Source organism: Hippocampus bargibanti, linkage group LG17 (assembly GCF_051943395.1).
Source record: "Hippocampus bargibanti isolate YZ-2025 linkage group LG17, ASM5194339v1, whole genome shotgun sequence".
In the NCBI taxonomy this organism is placed as follows: Eukaryota; Metazoa; Chordata; class Actinopteri; order Syngnathiformes; family Syngnathidae; genus Hippocampus; species Hippocampus bargibanti.
The window spans coordinates 318198-339419 of record NC_142750.1 but is presented as its reverse complement, the minus strand read 5'-3'; the positions used below and the strand labels follow the sequence as shown (position 1 = coordinate 339419).

Genomic DNA, 21222 nt, shown 5'->3' with positions numbered 1-21222 from the left:
AAAAACAATCATAGTCATAATCCATTTCATTTGTAAGCGCCTTTCAAAACTCTCAAGGTCACTGGATCAGCTAGCTAATAGATAGCCAGCCAGATAGCTAATAGCTAGCTAGCCAACTATCTGGCTAAAAAGAAACGGACCGACATTTATCATCAGAGAACCAAACCTCAAGGCAAGGAAGCAAAAAAATCCGTCTGGCAGCGTCTGAAAAGTGGGCGATGGAGCGCCTCGGACGCCGTCTGGCGCCACGGCAACCGTCCGCTTCAGACATTGGACTCCGCAAAGGGTCTTTTGGCTTTGACGGGCGAGGCGGGACACGTCTTTCGGTGGAGCGGCAGCGTCCGGGTGAGCTTGGCGTCCACGTAAGCGGCGCCGCGCCGGTAGAAGGGCGGCCGCGCGTGGCCGTTGTTGTTGCTACGGTTGTGGTGGGCGAAGAAGAAGGTGGGCCGCGACGGGCCCGGCCCCTCGCCCCGTCGCCCCGGCGACGGAACCGCCGCGTCCACCGAGGACACGGCCCACGAGCGCCGGGGGCCGAGACCGGACGGCGCCGGTTCGCCGTAGCTGTCGGACGACGAGCGCTTGCCGCCAGCGGCGGACTCTGCCTGGGGCGAAGGGGCGGGGGCCGAGTCCGCTCGCCGCGGGGGCGTCGGAGGCCCCGGTTCCGGGTCGGCGCCCGCCGCCGTTTCCGTCACTTCCAGGGGGTAACGGGCGGCTTTGGATTGGTTGCGGCTGGAATGGCGGGGCGGGCCAAAGCGGCTGGGCGGCGGTTTTGCGGCCACGTCCTCTGGAAGAGGCGAAGCTCCGCCCCCCTTCGCGTCAAAGGGGTTTGGACGGAGGCCCTCTCCCAGTTCGGCCAGTTCTGGCGGCAAGTGGGCAAACCGGGCGTAGGCGCATCGCCCCAAAGACGCCGCCGGCGGACTCGTTCCGGCGACCTGCGGCCATCGGCTCTGTTGCTGGCGGGACGACGGGGGGCTAGCCGGAAGCCGCGGCAAACGCTGGCGGCGAGGCGAGGGCGGCGAATGGGCGAGAGCGGTCTCGGGGTCGCGCCGGCGATGACCCGGGGAGAGGGGCGGAGGCAAGCGCCGCCCCGGACGGCCGTAGACGTCTCCGTCGCTCCGCTTGGGACCCTCGTCGGAGGCTCCCGACCCGGCGTCCCGCTCGGACGGGTTTCCTCGGCAAACGTGGGCGGCGGCGGCGTCCGATGGCGGCGGCGCCTGCTGGCGACACTCCTCCCGAACGCGAGACAGGAGCCGTTGAATCTCTCGGTTGGAAGGACAAAGGCGGCCGGCCTCCAGCAGGTCCTCCAGGGCGGCGGCGAACTGCCTGCGTGGCGAGACGGGGCGAGACGGGCGTCAAACACTCTCGCCCGCTTGCCGCCCGGTGCCAGGGTTTTTGTCATTCGCACTCCAATCCCAGGAACCGCACGATATTGACTTTTAGGACGACGTCAATATTCAATGCAGCATTTCAAACCTCAGACTGCAGGTCAAATCCAACTTACGACCTGCCCGACTTACGACCACGACCTACATAGACCCTATTTTTTAAAATGTTAATTCGATTGTAAAATGTCTTTTTTGGATTTCGACTTACGACCATTTGGTCGGTGCAAAACTCGGTCGTAAGTCGGATCTTACCTGTATCGTTTTTCATCAGAAAAAAAGTTAATTCCTAAATGATACGGCTCTAGTTATCTGCGCTTGAAATGGGGGCAGCTGTTCAAAATAGAATACGTACCTATTGATTTATATACCATGACGTCCCTGTTCCACTGCTGAAAAGGATGCCTTGATCCTCTCCTCTTTTGTCTAGAAATGCTTCATGTCACAAAGCGGGTACAGCAAGTGCTGAAGAATGAATAACTTTCTGTGTCGTTGTGTTGTCATATTTGTTATTTAGTTTTATTTTTACTTGAAGCCGTGGACTGCAAATGTCCCCATTGTGGGACAAATAAAGCTTTTACTGATTCTGATCCTGAAGAAAGATGGCGCCGCGAGAGTGGCTCCTGTATTTTGTTTCTCTACTTTTCTTTCTTTCCTTTCATAACTTTGCTGCTGTGTTACTTCTGGGTAGAGTGAACGCTGGCGCGAATGGCTGCCGCTGCTCACCCGCACACACACAAAAAAAAAAGAAATGGTTATACCGTGACTGTAAAGTGTCCTTGAGAGTTTTGAAAGGCGCTTCTAAATGAAATGTGATGATGATGATGATGTCAGGGCGGCGGTTGCCTTACCGGCGACTGCGCTTGGCGCGGGCCCTGGCGTAGAAGGCCTCGTAACATTTGTCTTTGAGCTCCAAAGCCCTGGTGGCAAACTCCTCGGCCAGCGCGAAATCCTGCAAGTTGGCGTTTTGAGCGCAAACTCCAGGACCGGGTCAAAGGTCGCGGACGACTCACGTTCATCTTGCGGCGACAACGCGACAGGTTGAGGAGGACGCACACCCTCAGCGGCCTGAACGCCGTCGGCTCGTCCGCCGGAAACTTCTGCAGCGCCGACTGGTAGCAACGTGCCGCTTCTCTCGCTTCACCTCGCTGCCAACGCAAGCGACAAATCATCACATTTCATTTCGAAGCCGCTTTCAAAACTCAACGTCACTTGACAGTCACAGCATCAGTTTTTCTGCGGGTGAGCGGCGACAGCCACACGCGCCAGCGTTCGCTCAACCCAGAAGTAAGTCAAATAAAGAGAAATGTAGGCAGCAGATACCGAGATAGATAACCGCCAGCGAGCTAGCTACCTAGATAGCTTTTAGATTTTTACCTTGTACAGCTTGTCCCCCTCTTGGACTAATTGAGTGAGAAGCACCATTAAAATGTCGGGTTTGGACGTGGCCATGGCCCAGGTTGCCGGTCCTGCACACAAAAGGGGCTCTTTAACTTGCCAAAAATTACGGCCGGCGGACGGCAAGTTGTCCTCTTGTAATATTAATACATTTCATTTCTAAGCGACTTTCAAAACTCTCAGTCACTTTACAATCACAGGGTAAGGTTTTTCTGTGGGTGAGCAGCGGCAGCCACGCGCGCCAGCGTTCACTCAACCCAGAAATAACTCAAATAGATCAAAAGCTAGCTAGCTAGCTAATAGATAGCTAATTGATAACAAGCTAGCTAGCTGGCTTCACTCAACTTGAAAGTAACTCAAATAGATCGAAAGCTAGCTAACTGGCTTCACTCGACTCGGAAGTAACTCAAATAGATCAAAAACCAGCTAGCTCGCTTGTTATCTCGTAACTCAAATAGATCGAAAGCTAGCTGTATTGCCTCACTCAACCTGGAAGTAACTCAAATAGATGGAAAAGCTAAAATGATCAGAACTAAAAAAAAAAAAGTCTCTTTCAAATTCAGGTTTGTGATATTAGCTCCCCTTTAGCAGAGTTAGCGCATGTTTACATTTGGCTAAGATGGGGGCCATCTTTCAAAATGGAGGACTTGGACGGACGGACGGACTCGCCTATTTGGGCTCCTTTTTGGAGCAGCGCCACGACGGCCAAAGTGTTCCTGCAGCCGACGGCTCGGTCCAGCGCTCGCATCCCGCTGGAATCCACGTGTTCCACCGAGGCGCCGTGATCCACCAGATGCTTGACCTGAAGGGGGACGGACGGGGGCAACCTGAACACGCCGGCGCTCGCTCGCAGGCGCATTTCACCCACCACTCGGGGGTCGCCGCCAAACGCCGCCAGGTCCAAAGGGGTGCGGCCGCTGCGGTCGCAGTGCGCCGTGCCGGCCCCCCTGGCCACCAGTTCCCGGACCGGCGCCAGGTGGCCCTTCAGGCAGGCCCAGCTCAGCGCCGTCAAGCCCTCGCGGTCCGCCTGATCCAGAGACGCGCCTGCGGGCGAGCCGGCGTCGGGAGGTCCGGTTGCGGGCGCCCCCTCCCCGGTTTTCCCTCCTTACCGCGATCCAGCAGCAATTTGGCGGCGGTCACGTGACCTTCCGAGGCCGCCGTCATCAAAGCCGTGCGACCCTGGCGGTCCGCCGCGTTGACCCGCGCCCCGTGACTCAGCAAGAGCTCCGCCACCTGATGCCAATCGGGGGAGGGGAGGGAGGGTGTCAACGTCTTTTTTTTCTGCGGGTGGGCCACATTGTTTCGTTGACACAATCTTTAAGGAGGTTCATTGTTTGGCTAATACTAATAGCCATCTAATCGCTAGCTGTTAGCTAGCTAGTCACTAGCTGTTAGCTAGCTTGCTAGCTATTTGAGTTACTTGCGGGTTTAGTGAACGCTATCCAGTGACTGTAAAGTGACCTTGAGAGTTTTGAAAGGTGCTTAGAAATGAAATGGATTATTATTATTATTATTATTATTATTATTATTATTATTATGAATAGAAAGAGAGCTAAGGGAGGTCGATCGCTAGCTATCTTACTAGCTAGCGCATGGATTTGCTTTGGCGGGCCGAAAAAATGATGTGGCGGACCGGATTTGGCCCCTGGAACTCGACTTGGACACCTGTGCATTAGGAGGAAGAAAAGACAAAGGCGGCGCCCCCTCGTGGCGCGGCTTCTACCTGCCAATGGCCTCGCCGGACGGCGCAGAACAGCGGGAAGACGCCCGGCCCTCCGCCTTGCTCCGGGGCGGCGCCCCGAGCCAACAACAGCTTGCAGACCGCCAGCCTGCCGCCCGCCGCCGCTGCCGTCAGAGCTGCGGAAACAAGGAGCGGAACACCCCCATTTCAAGCTCAGATAACTCCAGACCGACATAACTTAGGAATTAACTCTGATTCAGATGACGGACGAGAGGCTCAGGTTTTTTTTTTTATTGGCCGAGGAGCTTCACGTCCACACAAGTAGTCCTTGGACCCTGTCTTATGGTGTCTAGCTGGCTATCTAGCTAGCTAGCTATTAGCTAGCTAGCTCGCTATTAGCTAGCTAGCTATTAGCTAGCTAGCTCGCTATTAGCTAGCTAGCTTTCGATCTATTTGAGTTACTTCCGGGTTGAGTGAACGTTGGTGCGTGTGGCTGCCGCTGCTCACCAACGGAAAAAAATATCCTGTAACTCTAAAGTGACCTTGAGAGTTTTGTAAGACACTTAAAAATGAAATGTATTTTTATTATTATTATAAAGGCCAATCCAATCCAAAAAGGAGAGGATGTCGCCGTTGCTCCGTCTTCGGCGTCCAATCAGATGAGGCGTGACTGGCTAAGCGTACCCGTCTCTCCCCACAGGCTGTCGGCGGCGTCCATCTTGGGCCTCTCCTCCTCCTTGTATTCGCCCTCCGCGGAGTCCAGCAAATAAGACACAATCTACAAACAAAACACGCCCGCGTTGGGGTCCACTCCACGCCCGATTTTTCACATCGAGCGTGACGTTACCGCGGCTACGATAGGAACAAATCCGTTGGAGGCGGGCGCTTACCTCGGCGTGGCCCATGCCGGCGGCGGCGGTCAGCGCTTGCTGCAGCGCCCGGCCCCTGGTGACCCCGCCCGGGCCGCAGCTCCAGTCGGCCCGCTGGAGGAGGAAGCGCAGCGCCCGCAGGTGACCCCGCCGGGCGGCGTGCACAGCCACGCAGCGACCCGCGCCGTCAACGTGGCCCACCTGAGCCCACACGGAAACGCAGCCTCGTCGGGACGCTACAATTTTGGCCAGCCGGCATGTCACACGCTCGCATCGCAATCTACTGCGCGACTACACTTAATACAGTAGTTATACAGTGCAGATACCATCTCTTGTAGTACTGTACGCTGCTCTTTTTCCGAGCGTGTGTCAGGCGACCTCTTCTGGTGATTTTTCAACAGCGCGCATGCGTGGAAAGCTGTGCGTATTTGGGTCAGTAGAACGCGTGTGCGCCGACACAGTTTGGTATCTAATAGTATTCAATAGAAACCGTGACTTCGAATCAACAGATTGACATCCCGTCGGCCATTTGGAATTGATTTCGACTTACGACCGTGTTGCCACAAGTCGGATGTTACCCGTCTTCCCCTTTTGTTTGCCGTTGAGCCACGCCGAGGCGGGCTTTACCTTGGCTTGATGCTGACTCAGCAAGGTGATGACGTCCAGATGTCCGGCGGAAGCGGCAAACCCGAGTGCGGTCAACCCGTCTTGTGACTGACTGTCCACCTGGAAAAAATAGAATCATTTGAACTTTGACCACAGTCAAAAAAGAACAAAACAACAACAATTGCCACAGTGATACCTCGCTTTACAAAGTCCTTGGCTTACAAAGTTTTCCGTTTACGAACGGTAGATTGATGAAAATTTGACCTTGGCATACAAACTATTTTTCGGGATACACACGGACCGCCACATTGAGTGATGTGTCGTTCACGAACGAGCCTGTTCTCCTAACAAGGAAATGGCAGCCGACTCATTTTTGTCCTCTATTCCCCGCCCCCAGTCTTCGGTTAAAGCCACGCGATTGGTCAAGAATGCAGCCGTGAGTGGCGGGGGGTTTACACATTAAAGAGACGGGCAGACGAGTGAGAAAATGGATAGAAAACAGTGAAATTTAGACTTGTTTCAACTTTGATAGTTCAAAGGCAGAGTGTAGACTGCAAGGTTAAAATATCCCATCAATCAGGCTCAAACAACCCGCACATTGATGCAAAAAGCTATCAATCCAGCTAAATAGAACACAATTGATGAGGAACAAGGTAAAATGATGGCAGAGAAAGCACCTCCAAGGGATCATTCGTCAAGATGGTGAAAAAAGAAGGCTACGTTCCTCATCACGTGTTTCATGCTGATGAAAGCGGCCACTCCATTCCATCAAGCAATCAACGACCATCACAAAGGTCAATAAAACCACTTTATTATACAGTACAGTTTAGTTCTTTCATTATAATACCATCGCACATTTATTATACATAAAATGAGGTCTATGTTGTGTAGGTTTAAGGCTTAGAAAATTAGAAAATTATGTTTTATGGGACCTGGGAACGGATTATCCCCATTTGAATGGTTTCCTATGGGAAATTAATTTTTGGGATACACACTTTTCGCCTTACACACTCTGTCTGGGAATCAATCAAGTTTGTAAGCCAAGGTATCACTGGATTTGCATTGTTTGTTGTTGTTGTTGTTTTTTTTTTTTTTGGGGGGGGGGGGGGGGGGTGTGCGTCATACCTGAGCTCCGTGGTCAAGCAAAAGGGCGACGGCGTCCCCGTGTCCCAAATGAGCGTGGACGCATAGCAGGGGGGCATTATTGAGGACGCCGCTGCGAAAATCCACATCGGCCCCACTTAGGATCAGCAATCTGCTCACCTGCCGACGAAAGGACTTTTCTGAATAGTCGGAATGCGGACAACCCAAAGCGCCCGTTTTCCGAGGCGGGCCCCAAAAATCATGCGCTGGGGCTGATCTGGCTTGAAAAGTCCATTACGTTTTTCGTCTAATGAAGCCCCTCACCCCCCGGCAACGGATGGGGTCACCGTAAATGCTGTTGATACGTTTGTCTATAACTGCTATCCCACAGTTGACCAGCAGATGGCCGCGCTTTATTTTTCTTGACATTACGTTGGGTCGTTGTCACTTCCGGTACAGGTTTTACTTTCCGCGCTTCAAGTTTCATTTTCACTGAGAAGACGGCGGGCGAGAATGGACGTGCTTCTTCGCTGTCCGTACTAAGTTTAGCAAGGGAAAGATCAAAACTTGCATTTTGGACGGACAATTTTATCGCATCCGTTTTATTTCATTGATGTCAAGTCCAAATGTTTGTTTACTTGTTTGTAGTTGTGCGGTGGTGTGAAATCACATTCAAGTAGAAAGAAGTCAGTCCTGTTTCCAACGTTACCTTGATGTTGGGGGTGTAAAGGTTTCTCAAGGACGAGAGCGCACCATTCAAACTGTCGCTGCTGTAGGACATCCACAGGCCCTGCAGGACGGACGAGGACATTCCCAACTTCTTGCTTAAACCCTGAAAGACCAGCAAAAAATCACCACGTGCAGCACCGCCAACGCTTTTCACGCAAGATTGTCAAAGTGGTTTGGAATAGGCCAGCGCCGTTTTTGAGTGTCGTGGCCGGACGGCTCGATTGTGCTTTTTTTGCGCCTGTCGTGGGCGGCATTTTCACCAGTCTGCCACCGGACGGATGCGTGGCTTCAGGAGTCCGCCGTGAGCGTACGTGGAACGTTCGCGGCTTGGAATTGAAGCGGATTGACGTGGGCGGGTCAAGAGATGTGACGCAATTTCTTTTCGTCAATGGAGGCTGCAGCTCGGTGTCCGCTTTCAACATTTAGCACGTAGCAGACGAGCACATTTCACCATGACGTCCCTGATCCACTGGTGGAAAGGACGCTTTGATCCTCTCCATATAACAAAGAGGGTGCGGAAAGTGCTTCAAATTGAATGACCGTCTGTGTCTTCAGAAGATTTTTTTTGTTGTTTTGACTTCAAGATTTTCCTCCTACTTCTTCCTTTCATCACTTTCCTGCTGTGAAGCTTGGAGTAGACGTGACCTCCCTGATCCAGTGGTGAAAAGGACGCTTTGATCCTCTCCTCTTCCATCGAGAACTGCTTCATGTCACAAGGAGGGCACGGCGAGTGCCGATCTACTCAAATGTCTAAATGTAAATGTCCAGTGGAAGCAAGGAAGTGATCTTTACACGACTGGAAGGGCTTTTGACGGACGGGGTCGAAGGTGGCTCTTACTTTGTAGATGTGAGCCTTCAAGATGTGATGTCCCAGCTCCAGCGTCTGCCGTGGGCTCAGCTTCCCCCCTTGCCTGCACAGCCACAAGGCCAACAGCGTGTGGCCGTTCCTGCGGGGGGAATTATTTGCGGGTGCTGCGGTCCCGAGCGGAGGAGGGGGTCCCGGAGGGCTACCTGGGCTCGCAGAGGAACCCGCGGTCCCGCCCTCGGTCCCGCCACGTCAGCCATTCTCGGAAGGAGGCGTGCCCGAGCGTCCGGCTGCCGTCGGACCGCCGCGGCAGGAAAGGCGCCAGCTGCTCCAGGCGTTGCGTGAACTCCGCCCACCGCACGGCGCCCCCGCTCACCGCGCCGGCGTTGATCACCTCAAAAAGCTGACGGGGAACTTCTACTTAGTCATGTGTCCTTCGCAAACGAGCCGCTTCTCAGAGCCAAAAAAAGAGCCGGAGTTCCCATCACTCCTGTGCACGTACATATCAAGAAAAAATGTTTTTGGACATGACCAATTCGTTTTACATGATTTTTGCTACTTCATTAATTTAAGCGTAAAAAAAACAAACAAACAAAGTGAGGAAGCATTTGGGAGCCAAAAGAGCCGGATCTTTTTAGTGAGCTGAGCCAAAAAAAAGAGCCGGCTCTCTGAAAGGAGCCGGACTTCCCATCAATAGTCCCATCGCCGCCTTTTCCACGCGTCCGGATGGAAGAAGAGAAAAAAAAACGAGATGGCGGCTACCTGTCGATCAGTCAACGGGTGCAGCGTTGCCACGGTGACATTCAGCAGCGGGACCACCCTCTGGAAGGACGACTGGGTGGGAAAGCGCATGTTGAGTTGCAGCAGGTAGACCTCCGCCAGGCTCACCGGAACCACCTGAAGAAGCCGACAAACGGCGGGCCATCAAACGCCACATCCAAAGACGCCAAGCGCAGGATTTCCGCGCCGCCGGCTCGCCTACCTTGAAGCCGGAGCTTTTGAGGACGAGGTATCCTCCCTGGATCAGGTCCAGGGTCAGTTTCAGGTAGAGGAAGGAGCCTTTGCTGAGGGCCTTCAGGTGGTCGATGAGCTTCATCAGGGCCGCGTTGTCCAGGCGACCGTTGCTTAGCGCCACGTTGCTCTGAATCTCGGGGCTGCTACGGATACGTTGCAAAAGGTACGCCTGCAAAAAGACGGCGCCGGACAGGAGAGCTGGAGAGCAGAAGCACTCTGCGCAAGCTAGGCTATCGCATCGCCACTTTCAAGCGACTTCAAAAAGCGTTCGACAACAATCCGCGAAAAATCAAGTCTGGCGCAAAGTCCCTCCCCTCGGAGCCTCCGCTGGGTTCTCGCTAGGCTCAACTAGCGCCCGGCTGCTCCGGGAGGGACGGAAAACAAATCACGGCGCTCTTCAAAAGAACGCCTGGAAAATGGAGCCCGGCGAAGGAGTTGGGCGGCAACGGCGGCATTCTGGTGGAGGAGCGGCCGCCGATCAACGCGCGCGTTACCTGGAGGTCTTGCTCGACGGCCGCGTTTCCGTCCATCCCGTCCAAGGAGATGCGATGGAAAGGCAACGCCCCGGCGATGTCCTGTCGGAGGGAAAGCGCAGCGCTCGGATGCGGCTCGTTCGCATCCGAGCGGCCCGAGCGAGGACGCCACCTGCCGATCGGTCCTGACGGTGGCGACGAACTTCAACCAGCGAGGGAATTGGTGGATGTTGCGGGACAAAAAGGAGGTCAGCGTGTCGCCGTAGTCCGGCCGATGGAACTCGGCCTCGTCCAGCCCGTCCAGCAGTAAAATCAGGCCCGCCTCTTCCACCCGCAACTTCCTCTCTGGAGAAAAAACAAAACAAAAACCACAGAATATGGCGCCGTCATTGCCCGCTTTCTGCAACATTTTACCAGGGTCTGAAACTCTTGAGCAAAAGTTAGCGGACACCAGGGCAGACAACTGTGAAAAGTTGCCCGTCCGGCCATAAAGTCGCCTGCCTCATTTGTCACAACTTGAAACACAATAAGACGACTAATAAAAACCATTGTTGCGCCAAACGAACGTTCGTTTGGCAATTTGCGTACTTGGCACGGCGGCCAATCAGAAGCCTGTTTTGTGCTGCAAAGTGTACTTGAGAGTTTTGAAAGGCGCTTAGAAAGAGGAGTCCACGTGACTCGTAGCAATTTGCTTGTAGCGTTTGCTTTATTGAATGAAGCAAATTTGCTTTTGTTCTTTTGAAGAAGTTGTCGGCCACCCGGGCGGAGACGTTCTGGAAGTTGCACGCCCCGGGCAAACGTTATTTCGGACCGTGATTTTACTTACCCTTGTGGAGAGCGTCCAGCGGCTCCAGGATGCCTTTTTGGAGGGCGGAGTCGGGGTCTTGGATGCAGGATCGCAGCGTGAGCGAGCTCTGAAGCTGCGGCGATCCGTGAAGCAGCTGGCGATACGCCGACAGCCGCGGGGCTTCGCTGAGCAGCGCCGCCATGTTGTGGACCAACTCCGGCACCAAACACGTGTGGCAGTTGTCGGCCTGACAGAAATGATACGAGACCACCTGCCGCGCCGGGCGGACGCATCAATCAATCAATCCGGTGGCCATTTTGAAAGTGTCAAAGTCAAGGCCCGCGGGCAAAATCCGGCCCGCCACATCATTTTTTTCGGCCCACCAAAGCAAATGCAACGTGTGAAATTCCATGACACTCGCTCAAATCCGAAGCAAAATGACATATTTTGGCACGTAAACCCCAATAACAGTCATTATTTTTGACAGTTTTTCTGTGGGTGAGCAGCGGCAGCCACACGTGCCAGCGTTCACTCAACCTGGAAGTAACTCAAATAGATCAAAAGCTAGCTAGATAGCTATACATGTAGTTAACTACAGGAAGTAGCTGACATCCTCGCTTTCAGTCCATCGAGGAAAAGGTTTGTTCAGCCGCCATCTTTGTTTGGCTCCTCCTACCTGTCCCGCCAGCCTCAGCACGGTCTCCCGCTGCCTCCTCTTGATCTCCGGAGTCCCCGGACAGCCCCGCCCTCCTCCGTCATCCGCCCCTCCCCCTCCCGGCGAATGGCGGGGGGCGGAGTCAGCGTCTGAAGGACAAGTCGAGCGACCGCGGCCGCCGTATTTCAAAGTCAGACTTGATTTTTTTTGGGCCTCTCGCCGGCCGCTTACGTTCGGGAGACGACGGGCGGACGCGGTCGCCGTGACAACTCAGCGCCGCCAACCGGGCGACGATGGCCGTCTTGCCGAAACCCGCGCCGCCGGCGATCAACACGCCCCGGTTGATGAGCGGGTCGTCGCTGGAGAGAGCACGCTCCACTTCCTGGAAGAGCCACTCCCTCCCGCTCAAGCTCCAATCGGACGGCGGGCCGGGAATCTCGAAAGGGAGGGGCTTCAGGCTCAGGAAGGGACTCAACCGAACTGCGCGGAGGGAAACAAAAAAAGGCTGACGGCGCCGCGGGGGTCAAAGCGGCCGGGACGACCTCCGTGGCCTCACCGCGCTTTTCCCGCCGACCGGGACTTCCGGAATGCGGCATTCTGAGGGAGCGGCGGGAAAGGCTGCGTCGCTGCTGCTCGTCCAGGAAGGCCAGATCTTCCAGTTGAGCGCAACTGCCGGCTGCGCAAAGACAAAGTTCCCTTGGACCCGATTGGAGAAGACCCACGAGCCCCTCCTCCAATCTGCGCTAACATGAGCGGCGGCGGCCACGTGTGTGACAAGTACAGTGAGACCTCATCTTACGAACTTCATTGCTTCCCGCAAATTGGGTGTAAGGCCAAAAGTTTGTCTTCCAAACATTTATTTCCCATAAGAAACCATTCAAATGAGAATCATCCGTTCCCAGGTCCCTATAAAACATCATTTGCGACTAAATAAGCCTTAAAACCACACAAAATAGACCTTATTTTAGGTCTAATAAATGTGATATTGTATTGTAATGAAAGAAATAAACTGTACTGTATAGTCAAGTGGTTTTATTGACCATTGCGATGGTCATTGATGGAGTTGCCTCTTGATGATATCCGAGTGAAGTTGCCGTGCTTTCTGGGCGATAATACCCTCACTCACACTGTCCCCTGCTAGCTGCTTTCCGTTCATCAACAGTTTTTCAACCTCCTCTATTGCCTAAGACCGTTGCTTAGACACACACGTAGCAATTAGCGCACTGGTACTGGGACGCTAAGTCACACCTCATTGGTGTTTCTCGATGATCTCCTTTTTCTGCTCGACCATAATTTTCTTTGTGTGTCCTCTTCGGCTTAACACCAGCCTGCGGTGGGGTCTTTTTCACTCCCATAATAGCAAAAGTACTCCACTCGATAACAAACCACGTCTGCACTGAAGGAAAACAGTGATGAAAACCAGTCCGACAGCCGCAGCTTTTCGTGTGTTTCCCGAAAACGAGTTTGTACGTCAAGACTATATTCTGGCGAATTTAATGTTCGTAAGGCAAAATGTTAGTAAGCTAGAGCGTGTGTAAGCTGAGGTATCACTGTATGCAGAGAACACAGAAATCAGGAAGGGGAACAGCAGATCCCCACCAGCGCAAACTTTTTGGGGACAAAATAGTGAAAAGTCTGTGGCGCTATTGACCAAAAAAGCCAAAGTCACCAAATGTGTGAAAGCGCTCGAATCCAGTCACGAGCAACGACGACGTTTGCGCTAACTCTGCTTCATATCCTGTGCGTGTGTGTTGTGAGAAGTCATACGTGGGACTTCCTTCCTTCCTTCCTTCCTTCCTTCCTTCCTTCCTTCCTTCATTCATGAGTCAGTGAGCACGGAGAAAAGGGAAGGGAGGCTGACATCAAACCGAAGTGTGTTTGCCTTCTTCAACCGCTCAGCCCGTACGGGTTGCGTCAAAAGATCAGATACAGTCAGCGTCCAAACACTTTAGCTCACCAACCTTTCGCCGTACGAACGTTACATTGGCAAGCAGATCGTCGTGGCTGACAAACTAGTTTTCGGCCCACGAACCAAACCACACGGTCGAACAGCGCCACGGTGGCTGGCGGACTACTTTTCATCACCCCCTTTCTTTGTAGTCTCATTTTCATGGGAAATAAATGTTTGCAAGAGGAACTTTTGGCCCCTAAACACACTTTCTGGGAGCCAATTAAGTTGGTGAGCTGAGGTATCACTGTCCACACACGGCCATTGGTCCTTACCAGCGAGCGAGTTGGGTCGAGGCGCCGGGTGGAGCGAGATGGAGCGGGCGGATCCGGACAAGCGCTTGGAGTCCAGTCCCCAATCCGGGTGGAGTTTCTTCAGGCCGTAGGCGGAGGCGCCGCCGGACTCCGCCCCGAAGACAAAGTCGTCGTCGGAGCTTCCGGTCGCCATCATACAGGAAGAGGAAGTGGACGTCCATCGTCGGCCGCCACTTCCTGGCTCGGCGTGGCCCTTGGCGTTGTCGGCCGAATAGCTGGTCAACGTAGCTGAAAGATGGCCGATTCGTCCTCATATCATCATATTCATAACGGATGAGTAACAAGAAAGCATCGTTTTCCGAATCTGAACTCTTTGAAGCCATTCTTTTGATTCTGGAGCAAGGCAGTTTGTGAAGGAGTATCCCGGCGTGATGTCACAAACAAGGGGGCGGCGGGACTTTCTGAATCTCCCCAGTTCCGCGACCTCATTTTATGGCAGTTTTAGGACACTTGAAGTCATTCTTATTGGTGTTTTGAATTTGACTAAAAACATCAGTCTGCGTGTTTTGGCTATTTTAGATGCTATCAAAAAAATCGGTGTCGGTTGTCCTTTAAGAAGAGGCTTGAAAAGGATGTTTAGCGCCGTGGCTACCTATGATGCCGCTATCTCTGCTCTCCAAGGTTGACGTGGGAGAGGTGACGCAGGCGTGGACGGAAACTTTGTTGTTGTTGTTGGCCTCCACGCCAGCGGGGGGCGCTAGTGTGGATGAAGGGGAGGTGTCGCTGCTGTCCAAACCGGACGAAGGCGAGATTCTCTTGGGGAGAGAGAGAAAGAGACAGAGTAAGAGACAACGCGGCGCCATCTCTTTGGGAACGGCGTCCCGTCACGGGATTACCTGCGCACCCACTCGGGCGTGATCGGGTGGCCCACATTCTTCATGAAGGATCTTTTCTCCCAATAAAAAGCCCAATCTGGTCATCAGCGCGTCCGCCGCCTCATCTACGGAGGGAGGGGGTCCCAAATCTTCCTCGTCACCTACGGATGAGAAGAAAGAAGCGGATGCGGAAATGTCGCGGCTTGGAATTGAGGCGGATTGACCGACCCGGAATAACTCAACGAGATAGAAAGCTAGCTAACTAATAGATAGCTAGACAACTAATAGCCTGCTCGCGAGCAAGATAGCTAATATGTTTCCTGACTCAAATAGCTACCTAGCTAGCTATACGGCTAATAGATAGCTAGCAGCTAGATAGCTAATAGATAGCGAGCTTCCTTATTTGACTGGAAGATTGCATGAGAATGTCAACGTTATCCATTGAATATTGTTAATTGTGTACTGCAATTTGTCACGAGTATTTGTTCTCTTTAGCGTCGGGACTTGGACTGCGGTTCTCCCACAATCTGCCTTCACTGAAACGTGAGCACTTTCCAACCGCGGCGGCCCAAAATGAGAAGGACTGTCAACATGACACCAATTCAAATTGGAGCGCAACGTCGGTGGTGTCCGCGCCCACTTGCACCACAAAAACTAAAAGTGCATCTTCACCACAACCCCGACGTTCCGAGTTGGATGCCAGGGTTGTCGCGGAGGAGTGGCCTACTCCAAAATCAAGTTTCTCCACAGCTTGTAATTACAGCGAGAAATGGCCGACTGCTGGAGCAGATGATAGAAAAGGCTTATTAGCGCGTGCCGCCGCAGAGTCACTCAATGACAGAGTGCAAAAATAAAAGGCCTTTACCTTCCTTGACTTTTCCATTTTCACTCCATTTCACCTTTTTTTTTTGGTCCTTTTCAAAAAGTCTGTTTTGCATCTTGTGGTTTTTAGAAGTTGGCGGAAGGGACAAAGAAGGAAACTAGCTAGCTTAAAGGACAAGCGACACCATGTTCTTGTTTCCATCAGAAAAACGTTTGATAGCTCCTAAAATAGCCAAAACACGCAGGCTGATATTTTGAGTCAAACACCAATAAAAATGACTTCAAGTGTCTAAAAACGACTTCAAATTGAAACCAGAAGTGGCCAGTTTCAGAAAGCCCCGCCCCCTTGTTCGTGACGTCACTTTGGGTCACAAACTGCCTTGCTCCAGAATCAAAACAATGGCTTCCGAGAGTTCAGATTGGGAGAAGATGCTTTCTTGTTCCTCATCCACTAATGAATAGGATTCAAATAGTTCTGAAGAGGAAAGCATCCATGTTTGCAATCGATTCAAGAAGTCCTTCCGTATCAATTCGAGCTGCCTGGACTTCAATGTAGCGCCCGGAAAATGCACAAGATGGCGCACAAGCTACGTTGGAAATTAGTGTCAACTTACACCTTACCGCAATTGGCTGATTCACCATGGCGTCATTGATGTCGTTTTCCTTCGAATTTGGCCATCAACACGGTGTTTTCATACGAAAAAAGTACCCGAAATGCTTTGCGTGTGGCTTTCTCGGTCAGGGGCGTTCCCTCCGTGACGTCACGTAGGGATCGTCATCATCTCGAAAACAAGACTTGCTGAATATTCAGCGCCAGTCTTAAAAGGTCAAGTGTAGCTTTAATATGCGGTGGAATCTTTGTCAAAGGCGCTCAGTCAAAGTCATTTGACAAATGATGGACGCAACCCGTCGGGAGGTGTCGGTTGTCCTTTAAGCGAGTATACGGGAGAACCTTTCCCCATTTTGCCGGGAAGCAAAATGGCTCCCGTGCGGCGTCAAGAAGAGAATTCCACTTTGAGGCCAGGATGAAAAATGAGCTTTTGACTTTTGGGCAGGCCGAAAGCGTCGTTCGTTCGGCCGGCCGGCCCCGAGTGGACTTGAGTCTCACCTTCCCGAGACCTTCCTCCGTCGGCGGGACCGTCCGGCCCATCCCGACGGCAGCAAACGCGAAGGAGGAGGCTTGGCAGAAAGCGTCGCAGAAGGGAGGGGGCGCGGCCTGAGGCGCCGACCGCCCCGCATCGCCGGCGGCCGGCAAACCCGCGCGGGAGGCGCGCCGAGACCCGCCCGGAGCGGCCGCGCGCTTTCAAAAGAGCCGCGGCGCCGTCGTCCATCGCCAAAGGAGGGGGCGGGGTCAATCCATCAAAAGGCCGCCGTCACCCCCAGAGGAAAAAGTTCCGTTTGTGCGACGGACAAAAAAGGTCCTTTGGCGCCTTGCCGCGAGCCGCCTCTTGTTTCAAAATGGCTGCTGGCCACCGTTGGCTTTCCCAGCAGCTTCTCCAGAGAAGACGAAAGAGCAAAGGGGAGACGGACGGACGGACGGACGGGCGGGGAGGGAGGCAAGGAAGGAAAAAGACAAGAGACGCAAGAGACTCCCGCTTGAAGTCCACACCAAAGTGCAAGCGGCGGAAGGCGAACGGTCCCGGTCAGCAAAAGCGGCGCCGCTGCTCAAATGAGAGCTTTGAACGTTGAGGAACAGAGCGCTGTGTCCGCTGCTCCTTTTAGTCCAAAAGTGCAACGGAGGAAGGGGGGGAAGGGGAGGAAGGGGGAGGAAGGAGGGGAAGGAGGGGAAGGGCCTGCCAAAGACGTGGTCCAAAACAAAAGAATTTGGCCAAAGTTCCCATCAAGAAAGAAACAAGTCACGTCTTCAAGTCCTCAAAGGTTCTGCTGCGGAAGACCATCTACCTCCCTCTACCACCTCTCTCTCTCTCTCTCTCTCTCTCTCTCTCTCTCTCTCTCTCTCTCTCTCTCTCTCTCTCTCTCTCTCTCTCTCTCTCTCTCTCTCTCTCTCTCTCTCTCTCTCTCCGCCCGTCTCTCTCCCTCTTTTTTGTCTCTCCGGTTTGTCTGCAGCGCAAATCCAAGATGCCCTCCTCCAAGCCAAACACATTGTGTGTCTTCCAGCTCACGAAGGAGAAAGAGGGAGGGAGCGCATGGAGTCGCTCAACACAGCAATTTTCGGCCGTCACGGGAAAAGAAGAAAAAAATGGGGCGTTTCCACTTTCAGAAGTGACTTGACAAAGATATGGAGGACTTTTTTTTGGCCTCAAATGGCATTTTTGAAGGAGCCTCCCGCAGAACCGCATCGGCTCCGAGGCCACGGAGGCCACTCCCCTCGACCCCTCGACTTCCCTTGCGTACACGGTTGCCCAAAGCGGCCCACACGAAAGCTGTTTTTGTCCTATTTTGGAAAGGGCTCGATGGCTCCGCGCGCCGGCTTTTGCTGGAGCTTTGGGAGTCTTCCGCCGGGTTTTGCGCAAAGACTCACCGCTCGCTCTTTTGGCCTGCCGAAGGTTAAGAGGCGAGGAGGGGAGGGACCGAGTCGATCCTTCGCCGGCCTTCATCTCCGAGCTTGCGGACTCAACGTCGCCGCCGCCTGGCAACGCAAAATAAACATTCAAGCGGCAAAAACATTTCAAAGACGTCCAATCTTATCAAGCAAAGTCTTGATTCGCAGAGACAAACAAAAAAAAAAAAGCATACAGATACCCGTCAAGCTTAGCTAATAGCCGCCCTTATAAAGGATTCCAATTTCCTGTCTAAAAGTGGTAGGACGCCGTACACGATTTGAAATGATTACAAAAACCGCTAACGCAAGCAGAAATGCAGACAGCTAGCTTACTGCGTGCGCACCTTATGCTTTTATATGCAAGTAACATCCCAGTTACGAGCGGGTTCCGTTCCGACAAAACGGTCCTAAGTCGAAATCCATTCAAAATGGCCGACGTGACGTTGACGCGACAGGATGGCGTACGATGTCAATCTCTTGTTTTTAAGCACCGTTTTCTAGTGAATACTCTTCGATACCAAACTCTCATCACTTTTCGTCTCATTTTTATCATTTTATATTTGGCGAGATGGGCAATGAGACTGACCGCCGTCGTTCTTGCGGCTTTTGCTTGCCGGCAACATCTTCAGGCTGTTCCGGAACATGATTGCTCACTCGTCCTGTCGAAAGATGGTGAAAAGTTGACGCGTGACAACAAAGGGCAAACAGCGCCGCGTGATCGTCGGCATCACGCGGCGCACACACGGCGGGCCCAGCCCACTCGCCATCTGTCGTCGGTTACTGCTCCAAGTGACCTCCCATATCCTTGTTAGCCATAGAAAGGGGGGGGGGGGCGTTCAGCCCACTCCTGCGCCAACTCCTTTGGCGCCGTCTGTCAACGATGATCATCAAAAAAGTCTTTTTCTTTCATCTTAATGTTTGTCACAAAATCAAGTTCCGCCTCGTCAGCAGAACTTGCTTGCAAGCGTGCGTGGAAACAAATGCAAATGCCAATCAAATCCTCCCCAAATGACAAAGGCTTGAAGAATTTTGCGGCCACTCACTTTAATTAGCCGCACGCTAACACCATCGAATTAAGCCTCGGCGGGAGGGATTTTAATCGGCGCGGCATTAAAGCCGGACTACAGACGACAAAGTTGGTCAGATTAGCTTGGGATGACATCCATCTGCGCCGCCGCTGTCCGGGAACGCGACGGGAGGAGCAAAAGACGTCCAAGGACGACAACCATCGTCCAAATGACGGCGGGAGACTTGACGTGTCACGATGGCGGATGGCGGTGGCGCTTTGGAAAGTCAGAAAAAACTAATGATGATAAACGGATGCGTCTGTGCAAGCTCTCAGTGGTACACAAGCGGTCCATCGATGAAAAGGTTTCTTCAGCCGTCATGCGGACTTCTTTCAAGGCGTCGGACGTTTCGCTTCTTATCCAAGAGGCTTCGTCAGTGAACTGAAATGTTTTTGGCAACCACTCATTTGACGACAATGAGGTTAAAATCTTAGCGAAAAAAAATAGACGCTTGGAAAGGGGAGTCAAAGAAGCTATTTTCATCAAACAGAAAAACCCTTCACTAAATTGCCATGGTGGGGGGAAGGTGAGGTTCAATTTAGATCGTTCCTACAACAGACTTCTTAGGCAACGTCGTTATGCTCGTGAAGTGATACCAGAGCAAATGGGGCGATCAGGCCAGTCGTAGCCCTCATACTCAGGCAGGACAATAGAAGTTATCAGTGTAGCCGCAGGGAGTAGTCCTCCGCTATCCCCAACCTGAGAGCAGGGGCCAATCATAGCAGAGTCTGGCACCGCCACGTCTGGACAGTAGGGATATATACAGGGCCAAAACTACCAGCAATTTTTTTTTTCGCTGACAAAGCCTCTTGGATAAGAAGCGGAACGTCCGACGCCTTCAAAAAAGTCCAGATGACGGCTGAAGAAATGTTTTCATCGATGATAAACGGATGGTTATTGATGGACGATGGAGTACAAGACTGTTGATGAGGAACATTCCGTGATATAGCGAAGCATTTTTGTGGTCAAGATAAAGGAAGGGGATGAATGATGTTGTCGTGTGTCCGATAATCCCGTCATTTGTCCACAAAGGATTTGTCTCCCGTCAAAACAAATGTCTGCCATCACGATCGCTCGTCTTCACTACCTCGCAAACAAACAACGAGCAACAGCTTCGCAAAAATGACATTAAAAACGACTCCTGCGTTGTCGTCCACGTTAAGCTTCGCAAAAATGACATAAAAAAAAAGACCGGGTAGTCGTCCGCGTTAACGTCCGCGTCTATGTGGCGCTTTGACATTCACAAGTGAGAAACGCTGTCAAGTGAACCGCGGGAATATTCAAGATGAAAAACAGCAAAGTTAGTCAGTCTTCGCGGCGTGTTTTCTTTTCTTTTCATAGACAACAGCGGGAGATGATTGCAACGATGACGATTGACAACAAAGCATATCCAAGCGGTACTGTTCATTTTATGTTATATTGCAAAGCGATGGCGGTACAACTGTCACACACACGCACACATAAACGCACACACGTACGATACCAGCATTATGAAAAAAAAAAAATAGGACAATGAACGTACCGCGAGTGAGTCACCTGCGTGTCTTGGGCTGAACGAGGGGCGCCAATGGCGTCGCGAATGGCAGCTGATAGGTGGGGTCGCGGTTGGGGCGATATCAAGCCCTGGTCGCGCGCCCCGCTCATGGCCGCCTCCCTCTTTTCACGTCCTTGTTCGGGAAGCGGCGGCGAGAAAATGCCTCCCTCCCGGCGGCGGTTCCCGCTTGACGTCGACGAAGGCTGCCTGCCCTCTTCGGTCTCGGCCGGGGCGATGAATTATTCACGAGAGGGTGCGGCCGGTACGCTATTCGGCGGCCTGCGTCAGAGGGACCCCTTGTGGCCATCTTCGAACAAAGCGACGGATTCCTTTCACTTCTTCTCTTGTTCCGTCTGACAAAATATATTATCATACACCGAGGCTAAACCGCGAGCAATCGACGGCGACCCACCCAGCTTACCCGGTTGTCCGTTCGCCATGATTTTTGACGTCAGGTCAAAGCTACGCCGTGACGCCATCGCGTCGCCGTAATGGCGTTAAACGTCACAGTCTACGTCGGGGTCCGCCGCGGCGCGGAGGTCGAATCGAGCCCGCGCGCGCGTCCGCCGCTTTTCACCATTTCAGGAGACAACTCTGCTCTTTTGACTCCTTTGTGTTTGTGACCATCGTTTGATTTGAACGACAGCACATATTTAGGGGAAAGTGGCGTTGCAAGTCGGTTGCCGAACGGCTGACGTCCATGTTGGAAAACGACCAGTTTCAAATGAGGTTCAAGA

The 21222-nt window shown here is 52.8% G+C and overlaps 1 protein-coding gene across 7 annotated transcripts; it reads right to left on the bottom strand.

Annotated features, from left to right (window-relative positions):
- Positions 1-8: 8 nt before the first annotated feature.
- Positions 9-21053, bottom strand: LOC148885046 (protein TANC2-like). 7 transcript variants are annotated; one of them, XM_089017949.1, is made up of 28 exons: positions 20907-21053; positions 20474-20838; positions 17864-17971; positions 14581-14720; positions 14337-14499; positions 13706-13972; positions 12039-12158; positions 11714-11962; positions 11504-11631; positions 10867-11098; positions 10213-10385; positions 10062-10142; positions 9536-9736; positions 9316-9450; positions 8760-8956; positions 8587-8695; positions 7729-7851; positions 7062-7199; positions 5958-6056; positions 5352-5531; positions 5146-5239; positions 4504-4637; positions 3890-4013; positions 3450-3824; positions 2760-2851; positions 2396-2530; positions 2234-2334; positions 9-1323 (listed from the first exon to the last, which is right to left on the bottom strand). In XM_089017949.1, exons 3-28 carry the CDS (start codon positions 17937-17939, stop codon positions 264-266), a joined length of 4926 nt encoding a protein of 1641 aa, XP_088874075.1. In that variant the 5' UTR covers positions 17940-17971; positions 20474-20838; positions 20907-21053; the 3' UTR covers positions 9-263. The 7 variants fall into 7 exon arrangements, with proteins under 7 accessions (XP_088874075.1, XP_088874077.1, XP_088874079.1 ...); XM_089017951.1 differs by having other exon boundaries at positions 20649-20838; XM_089017953.1 differs by lacking the exons at positions 20474-20838; positions 20907-21053 and adding an exon at positions 18471-18543 and having other exon boundaries at positions 3450-3582; positions 3649-3824.
- Between the last annotated feature and the right edge of the window lie 169 nt (positions 21054-21222).